At 58.2% G+C, this 8,528-nt stretch overlaps 6 protein-coding genes across 6 annotated transcripts; 4 read left to right on the top strand and 2 right to left on the bottom strand.

Moving 5' to 3' along the window:
* The first annotated feature begins 1,277 nt into the window (after positions 1-1,277).
* Positions 1,278-2,067, top strand: SPRG_14785 (hypothetical protein). Its single transcript, XM_012354719.1, has one exon. It carries the CDS (start codon positions 1,285-1,287, stop codon positions 1,960-1,962), a length of 678 nt encoding a protein of 225 aa, XP_012210109.1. The 5' UTR covers positions 1,278-1,284; the 3' UTR covers positions 1,963-2,067.
* SPRG_14784 (hypothetical protein) lies at positions 2,057-2,917 on the bottom strand (the record flags this gene model as incomplete). The annotated part of the gene is made up of 1 exon (XM_012354718.1): positions 2,057-2,917. The coding sequence occupies one exon, from the start codon at positions 2,915-2,917 to the stop codon at positions 2,150-2,152; it is 768 nt and encodes a 255-aa protein (XP_012210108.1). The 3' UTR covers positions 2,057-2,149.
* Positions 2,918-3,238: 321 nt separating this feature from the next.
* SPRG_14783 (3-oxoacyl-[acyl-carrier-protein] synthase 2) lies at positions 3,239-4,991 on the top strand (the record flags this gene model as incomplete). The annotated part of the gene is made up of 10 exons (XM_012354717.1): positions 3,239-3,642; positions 3,696-3,782; positions 3,828-3,909; positions 3,962-4,053; positions 4,104-4,196; positions 4,241-4,359; positions 4,406-4,530; positions 4,581-4,618; positions 4,667-4,738; positions 4,785-4,991. Coding segments are annotated over 10 exons (1,271 nt in total), but the record flags the coding sequence as incomplete, so codon positions are not given.
* A 796-nt stretch (positions 4,992-5,787) lies between these two features.
* Positions 5,788-6,306, top strand: SPRG_14782 (hypothetical protein; the record flags this gene model as incomplete). The annotated part of the gene is made up of 1 exon (XM_012354716.1): positions 5,788-6,306. One exon carries the CDS (start codon positions 5,788-5,790, stop codon positions 6,304-6,306), a length of 519 nt encoding a protein of 172 aa, XP_012210106.1.
* A 399-nt stretch (positions 6,307-6,705) lies between these two features.
* On the top strand, positions 6,706-7,242 carry SPRG_14781 (hypothetical protein; the record flags this gene model as incomplete). The annotated part of the gene is made up of 1 exon (XM_012354715.1): positions 6,706-7,242. The coding sequence occupies one exon, from the start codon at positions 6,706-6,708 to the stop codon at positions 7,240-7,242; it is 537 nt and encodes a 178-aa protein (XP_012210105.1).
* A 130-nt stretch (positions 7,243-7,372) lies between these two features.
* On the bottom strand, positions 7,373-8,216 carry SPRG_14780 (hypothetical protein; the record flags this gene model as incomplete). Its single annotated transcript, XM_012354714.1, has 5 exons — positions 7,373-7,507; positions 7,553-7,597; positions 7,647-7,737; positions 7,787-7,992; positions 8,040-8,216. 5 exons carry the CDS (start codon positions 8,214-8,216, stop codon positions 7,373-7,375), a joined length of 654 nt encoding a protein of 217 aa, XP_012210104.1.
* Positions 8,217-8,528: the final 312 nt, after the last annotated feature.

The raw sequence follows: 8,528 nt of genomic DNA, 5'->3' as shown, positions 1-8,528 counted from the left end.
CGGACGCTGCAACTGGACCACAACATTCTCGTGGCTGCCAAAGACGAGCAGATCGCCGAGCTCGTGACGACCGCCAAGATCCTCGAGAAGCAGCTCGAGAGCGCTACGGCTGCCTCGGACGTATCCAAGAACGACCAAGTACAGCAGCTGCAAGCGCAGTGTACTGCCATTGAACAGCACGCCGCTAAGACCACCGTCGCCCTCGACCAGCTCCGAGCATTGTACGACGCCTCCATCGCCACGAACCGCACCTTGGTCTCTCAGAAGATGAGCCTCAACGAGCAGCTCGGCATGAGTCACGCCGACTGCGAATCGAAGGACCTCCAGATACACGCGATGGCCACCAAGGACGATGCCAAGGACAAGCAAGTGGCGAGACTCGAGTACAACGTCCAGCTCTTGATCAGCCTGGAGCAAGACCGCATGGCATATGATGAAGACGACGACGAAGACGTGGTCCATGAGGAGGTAGCGCCCTGCACGTACTTGGATCCGAACTACAAAGCGCAGCCTCCAGCGTACATCGACACGGACGACCCTTGGATTCGAGACGACTACGCAATCTTGTAGTTGAAGTAGGATAGGATAGGACAGTAAACAGAGAGTGAATCAAAACAACGTTTGGACGAGTGTAGTGTTGTTTGACGTTAGGCTGGGTCGAATCGGAGCTCCCGTATCCTGCTTGCACCTGGTAGAACCTCGTTGACGGCGTTCTGGTCACGCCTCTCGCACCGAGGGAGGGATTAGCCTCACGCTTTGGATCGGTTGTGCGCGTACTGTACCGGTACACTCGGATATCAAAGCCCACACAGTCGAATCTGGTCATTGCACCAATCATCGAGCTGCTTCATGAAATACCACTGTATGATTGGCTGGACGCGTAGGCGAGTGTCCAGCCGACCCACTGAGCAAGTCTTGCATACACGAGTACACGAGGAGGTTTGTTCAATCTCTTAACACCCCGCCATATCCTCATTGACTCACAGCACTGATTCGTGTGCTCGCCGCAAGCGCCACCAAGGCCAGGGTCGTTGTCCACCCTGTCCTCGCCAGCTTCACGAGGTTTATTCAATCTCTTAACAGCCCGCCATATACTCATTGACTCATAGCGCTGATTCGTGTGCTCGCCGCAAGAGCCACCAAGGCCAGGGTCGTCGTCCATCCTGTCCATCCCAGCTTCAAGTTGCGTGGTTTCAGCCGAACCGAACGGTTGACGCCACGGACGTCGGTCGGCGTCATCTCCAACCGGCGCGTGTCGCAGCGGTCACTTTTTGCGTGGACAAGATGCCGGAAGCGGCGTCGGCAGCCACGTGGGTCAACGCGCTCGGCTTCAGCGGCGGCGTGATCCTCTCGATCTGCACGGTGCCGCAGATCTACTCGATCGTCAAGACCAAGTCGGCCGGCGATGTCTCGATGGTCTTTACCGTCATGTACTTTTTCGGCGTCGCGACGTCGGCGGCCTACATGTTTCTCATCGACGCCTACGCCGCCGCGTGGCCGCTGGCGATCGAAACCATCTTTGGCGCGTCGCTCTGCTTCCTCGTCTACTACTACACGCGCGCGCGCCGGGCGCCGTACGATGTCATTGCGTCGGCCCACCACCGAGAAGCCGACATGCAGCACGAGCTCAAGCTGCTGCAAGCCAGCCTCGAGCTCGCTGTTTGGTTCGAGTCGGCGCTGAGAACCCTCGAAGCCGACATGGGTGTTGGCTTGGACGTCACGCGCCCGCCCTTGGCGCTCACAGTTACGTTCAAGGCGCCGTGCGCGATGTTCGCCCAGCTCTACCCGTTCATGGTCATCCAAGCTGGCCTCGCACGCGTCGCGATTGCAGCGCCGAGCGTCTCGGAGACCGACTTGGCGGCCTTGCTCGCCGAGTGTCGGACCATGGGCAAGCGGTCGTTTGATGCACCGACGTCGATCCAAGTGCAAGGCTCGTACCGGCAGCTCGCCGACGCGATGTAGAGACTCCTTTTTAGATACTAGAAGCGCATGGCGCTAGGTTTACGCCAACGCATCCATTTGTCTTGTGGCTCGACAATATACGTGGCAGCATGAAGTCGTGAAATGGTGTAATGAGGTACTTAGGGCCTCGATAGTATCAATGTTTCAAGTCGAAGCGGCAGATAGATTATGGTGGAGGTTCGCGTTCTTAGCAAAAGGCTGTACCCACGAGAACGATGTCGGGCACGACCGCCTTGTCGAGACCGCGGTACTTGAGTCCAAAGATCCTTGTACGCAGGTCGTAGCCGTAGACCTTGTCGCCGACGTTCACGTGCTTGCCGAGATGGCTCACGACGTGGTGTCGCGTGTCGTTGACGCCCAAGTCGTTTGCGCTCGCGACTTCGAGCTCGACGACTGCGCCGTTGTACGGTCCCCACTGTTGACCTGTATAGTCGACATCAATCGGCTCGGCGTCCAAGACGATGTACGCGTCGCGCGCCATGGACACGCAGATCGGCGGGTCGCGGAAGTACATGTTGGCTGTCACGATACCCTCGTCGCCGGTCGTCGGGTCGACGAGATGGAGCTGGTGGCTCACGCGGGCGACGACGACGACGCGCGGCAAGTTGAGCTTGAGTGCGAGCGCTTTGGAGGCAATAACGAGGTCATACCGCTGCAGTGGACACACCTCGACGAGGTGCGTGTGCTGCACGGCCGAGCTACCGACCGTCCGGGACGTGGTCGTCCGGCACGGAAAGCTCGCGAGGAGCTTCGTCACGAGCGTACGGGCACGCGCTTGGTCGGCAAAGTAGAGGTCAAAGCCCGTGTCGCAGGGCTCGAGCACGAGCACGTCGGCGTCGGCGAGGACGCGGTCGAGGGCCAGCGCGGCTTGCCGTGTCGAGCTACTGCGGCGGACTTGTACGAGCGCCTTCCATGGCGTGCGAAGATGGCTCGAAGCGTAGTGCGAGAGATGCATCTTGGTGCTAGGAAGCGCAAGTGGAAATGAGGCTGCCTCGTGCCATCGCGAGGAGGATGCCACGAGGGCCGGTCGGAAGTGCACGGGAACGTTCGGCTACAGCGTGGCTCGTAGGAATGCTGGTTGTTCGAGAGCGTTGGTGGATATGCTCCATTATCCGGCGACTAATCGAAAGGGTAGTCGGTTGAGCGAAAAACCCTATGCATGTCGTGTTGAGAATTGCCATTATCCGGATAAGAGACTAAAACGTCATACGTCAAACCTATCTAGTCGATAACCAACTAGACGCGACCTGGTTGGCTGGTCATTTTGGACGCCGAACGATGTTTCCACCTCCCCCTGCGGCGCTGAGCCGACGTGTTGTCATCACTGGCCTGGGCGCGGTCACGCCCTTGGGCGTTGGCCTCGAGGCCACGTGGAACCGCCTCATCAACGGCGACTGCGGCATCTCAACCTTGACGTCGTTCGACACGACGGGCCTCGACTGCACGGTGGGCGGCCAGGTCCCGGACTTCGACCCGCTCGAGCACATCAACCGTCGCGAGGCGCGCAGCCAAGATGTGCGGTTCATTTCGTTTGCCATCGCCGCTGCCAACGAAGCCATCAAGGATGCGCAGTGGACGCCGGCGTCGGACGCCGCCAAGGAGCGCGCGGGTGTGGCGATCGGCGCTGGCATTGGCAACCTCCAGGAGATCGTCGAGACGGCGGCGCTCGTCCAGCAGCAGGTACTCACACATCCGCACGTGTATGAGCCCGTTATGACCATTTATACTCGTAGAAGTACCGCCGGGTCTCGCCTTTCTTTGTGCCGCGTATCTTGATCAACTTGGCCGCGGGACACGTGAGCATGATGCACGGCCTCAAGGTACCATCTGTCTGCTGTACACTTAAGTGCAAGCAATGTATATAGGGCCCCAACCACGCGTGCACGACGGCCTGCGCCACGGGCAGCCACAGCATTGGCGACGCCTACCGCTTCATTCGCAACGGCGGTACAGTGTCCGTGTTCTCGGCGTGGGTAAACGAACGCGGGATGCGAATTAGACGCGGATGTTATGGTCGCTGGCGGCTCCGAGGCGAGCTTAAACCCGCTCTCTGTGTGCGGCTTCCTCCGCGCCAAGGCGCTGGCGACAAAGGTTCTTGTTTCCTGGCGGTTCATATTGTGCTGATGGTGGGATATCTTTAGTTTAACGACAACCCTGAGGCGGCCTCGCGGCCCTTTGACGCCCAGCGCGACGGCTTTGTCATGGGCGAAGGCGCTGGTGTTTGCTTCCTCGAGGTAGTCGTCACGTCTTATGGATTGACATTTTACTGCGAGGACAGGAGTACGAGCACGCCAAGGCACGCGGAGCGCGCATCTACGGCGAGATCCGCGGCTACGGTCTAAGTGGCGACGCGCATCACCTCACGGCCCCCACGGAGAACGGGGACGGCGCCTTCCGGTAGGCCCAACGCATGTTCCGAGCACTTTTGGGACAGGAATGCTAGCGCGATGCAGTCGGCGGTGACCCAGTCGGGTCTTGCGCTCTCAGACATTGGCTACATCAATGCGCACGCCACATCGACGCCTCTGGGTGACGCGGCCGAAAACCGAGCGATCAAGCGCCTCTTTGGTACGACTCTGCGGAGCGACAAGCAGCGCAGTAACCTCATGTGTCGTTAGGGTCGCACGCATACAACCTCGGCGTCTCGTCGACCAAGGTGCGTGGCTGCATCCAGGCAGAGCGTACATACGAGGAGGATGCGTAGGGTGCCGTGGGGCACTTGCTGGGTGCGGCAGGCGCCATCGAAGCCATCTTTGCCATCAAGGCCATGCACGAGGTTGTGGATCCCATCGACGGAAGAGGAAACGCATGTGTTTGTGTAGAGTGTGCTTCCGCCGACGCTCAATTTGCACGAGAAAACCGACGAATTCGACTTGGACTATGTGCCTCTCGAGGCCAAAGCCCGCTCGGTCAACGCAGTCCTCTCCAACTCGTTTGGCTTTGGCGGCACCAACTCGTCGCTCTGCTTTGCCAAGATCTAAGAGGTCGGGCATGAAAATGCATTTCGATTTTGGCGTTTTATTTTAAATCACCTGTTGTTTCTGTGCGCGAACGTGGTATTATAAAGTCGATACCAGGGTATAGTGTACACATATAAAAACGATGCAATTGTGAGGCCGTTGCTTGATTGGGATATTCCCTTCCTGCAACGCCGGCTCCCCTTCTCGCCCCCGCCACGGTGTGCAATCTCTTGCCCGTCCTCGCTTCTTGTTGGTACCAGTACCAAGCGTACTCGTGCAAGGATTTATCTATCGAAAAAGGACCAAGGGTGAATCGTAATGCAGTATTATTGACCCTTGAAGGGCAGACGTCCACCATCGATCGACACGGCGCCGGCTTGCCTCTGGTGCATGCTTCTGGTCCACCAGCTGCTTGAAGCTCCTGTATGCAGGTGGTCGTGGACAAGTGTACCGGTACGCCGTCTCCGCACGAGCCACCATATCAAACGAAGGGTCCGTCCTCGGTAGTACCGCAGCCGTGGCGAACGCGCTACTGCACTGTATTAGAAAACGTCGTACTCGGTCTGGAGACACAAGCAGAAGGGTCATGCCAAGCCAGCTCGTTCGTCATTAAGCTGTGTAGTGGCGCATGACGACTGATGGCTTGCGACATTGATTGGCGCCACGTCGGAGCAATCCTTTATTTCTCCAGCCAACGGCTGCAAAGCTTGCATCTTGCCGTGTGTTCCGACCGTACAGCCGCAAACTGAGGGATTTTCTCACAGAGATCCAGCCTGCGCTTTTCATGCCTCCATATCTACGAGTATCATGCACCACGAACAGCCAGATTCGAAGCAGCACTTTTGCTTTTGCCCCGTCAACCTACATGCCAGGTCCCCTTCTTCTCGCCTCCGAAGTGCACGTCCCGGCGCAGACCGCGTGGCTGGCACCGTCGTCGTTGACGCTGGACCACCACAAGGCCGAGATCATTGCGTCGCACCACTGGCAAACGTGCCGAGGCGCATCGCCGACGCTGACCTACTCGATGCAATTCGAAGCCATTGGCTGCCGCCACATCGTCCTCGGGGTCTCGGGCCAGCGTTGCTCGCGCCTCGCCGATGTCGTCGGCATCGACTTTGACGTGCGGACAGGCGCTGTGCTCTGGTCCTCGGAGCGCACCGTCCACTACGAGACGGACGCGGCGTACACGTACGAGTGGGGTGCCTCTGACGCGCACATCGTCACTGTGAAACATGACGTGTCTTCGCGTGAACTCGGCTTCTTTATGAACGGCGCATCCATGGGCATTGTGCTTCGGGACGTGCCCGAGTCGTGTGCGTACCCTGCCATGGCGCTCCGAGGCGCCTTGCAGCCAGACGCAACCACGATCGTCCGGCTACTCTAAACTTGCTTAATTTACCTTTTTATTCTTGCTCCAATCCGCGTGTAGGAAGGATTGCGATGGCACGGTTGACAGACGTTCGATGGATCGCACCAAGGGATATGTATGCTCTTGATATCACGTATCATACAAGCGAGTGTCTGCGTACTGCAAAGCACGACGCACCCCGTCGTCCCTCGCTCCTTGAAGTTGGAATCTCGATGTCAAAGGCGCGCGAAACGTTCCTTGAAGTTGAAGTTGGCGGGACACCAAGGGTACAAGGGCAACGACCGGTCGCGGAATTCGCCGTAGCGTCCATCTAAAATCGAAGTTGGTGATGCGATATGGTGGACGTACTTGGTTTTGTACGATAACTCGCCTATCCCACTTTGCACTTTCCGATCTCCTTCTTTCCTCAAAAGCATGCCCTACTTCCCGGTGTCGCCGACCAACATGTGCAAGGTCGTCGACCTCAGCACTGCCATGCCCACCAAGGCGGCGCCGCAGTGGCAACCGACGTGCGCGACAACCCACCTGACAGTGGCCGCCACCAAGCTGTGGCAAGCCTTCCGCAGTGCCACACCGGCGACCGACTTCATCGTCGCATTCCAGTCGCTTGGCTGCCGCTACCTCGTGCTCGGGCTCAGCGCCGAGCCGTGCGCACACCAGAGCGATGTGACCGGTGTCCAATTCGACATTCGCACCGGCGCCGTGCTTCGGTCATCTGAGCAGTTGGTCGATTTTGCGTCCGACGCCGCGTACACGGTCGAGTGGCAAGCCTACGACGAGCTCGTCGTCCGCGTCCAGCTCGACGCCGAGACGCGCACCTTGCACTATTTCGTCAACGGCCGCGCGACCGGCGTGTCTCTTCGCAACGTCCCCGACGCATGCGTATACCCTGCCGTCGCGCTCCGAGGTGCGGCCCTCGACGCGTCCGTGACAGAGCTCACGCTTCAGTAAGCAAATACTGAATTAAACTATGGTATTCTCCTAAAACGACTAGAAATTCGTTGCATCCCTTTTTGAGGTTCTGCATACTACATCGAAAGAACCTTATGGAGCGCATCGCTCTTATGCGTGCTGACCTATCCTATCCACTGTAGCGACTGACAAGCGACGGAGGAGGCAGCGCGTCCATGATCTCGGGGTGGGCGGCGATGTAGGCTTCAACCGTCGTCTTGCGGTCACCAAGAAACGAATGCTTCAAAAAGTCCGTGCGGACTTGCTACTCGCTCCATCAGCCACGACGCATCCTAGGAGGCTCGTGTACCTCACCGAGCTTGGCCACCGAGAGGAGGCAGTGGCGCAGGTAGACCTACGCCGTTGCACTCATTTCTTAGCCTAGTACGCGACAGGTGTTGTACCCGGGACGGAAGAATACCGCTCTCGGGGCCCCAGCCCCAGATCGTGTCCAGACCATACTGCCGGTAGCGCTCGTCAAAGAAAGCTTGGCCGCTAAACCAAGATCAGCCTTTCGACCGAGAGACGCACATAAACATAGTACTTGGCTTGGATCACCGCCTCGTCGGTCCAACGAAGACACATGAGCGCCTTGTCTCGCGAGCCGTCCGCCTCTTCGTACTCGACGGGCTGAATGTCGTAGAGGTGCTCGCGGCGGCGAAACGCAGGTACTTGGTCCTCTGGTACTTCAAAGACGCTCACGATGAAGCTGCTACCCGGACTTGGCTCGACGCAGAGGCAGGCAAACTCCTAGCGCCGCGTGACGACGTTGCTTACCAGCATGTATCGTCGTCCACCTTTGTCGCGGGGTTGGCAATCTGCTCGGGGAAGAAGATCGAGCCTGGCAGCGCAAAGACGCGGCGGTAGCCATGCACACGGACAAGGCGGAAACGCTGCATCGTCGCGCCAAAGGTCGACCGCGCCGACGTCTCGGAAAGGAGCGACCCGTAGCCGAGGATCTTGACCATCGCCATTAGGCATCGGCAGGGTTTGAACTTGGTCGACTGGTTCAATTTTTGCACAAACGAGGACCGAACCGGAACCATTTTTTTTCTTAAACCGAACTGAGCCAAACCGCAAAAATATAACAAGGTTCAATGGAAACTTGGTTAGTCGGTTGGTTCAATGTAGAATCATGAAGACTACTAAGTACTCACTACTATATGTTCTGAAAGTAGTAGCGCACTGCAGCATCGCTGTCACTCATCGCGACAACTTTGTCCTTGTCCAAACGCTGGAAAGCATCGTGGAAGTTGTTGGGCAACGGAACGCCGACGCGCTTGAAC

Source organism: Saprolegnia parasitica (genome assembly GCF_000151545.1).
Source record: "Saprolegnia parasitica CBS 223.65 unplaced genomic scaffold supercont2.178, whole genome shotgun sequence".
NCBI lineage: Eukaryota > Oomycota > Saprolegniomycetes > Saprolegniales > Saprolegniaceae > Saprolegnia > Saprolegnia parasitica.
Note: the sequence above shows the minus strand (reverse complement) of the source record. Positions and strands in the feature narration are given on the sequence as shown.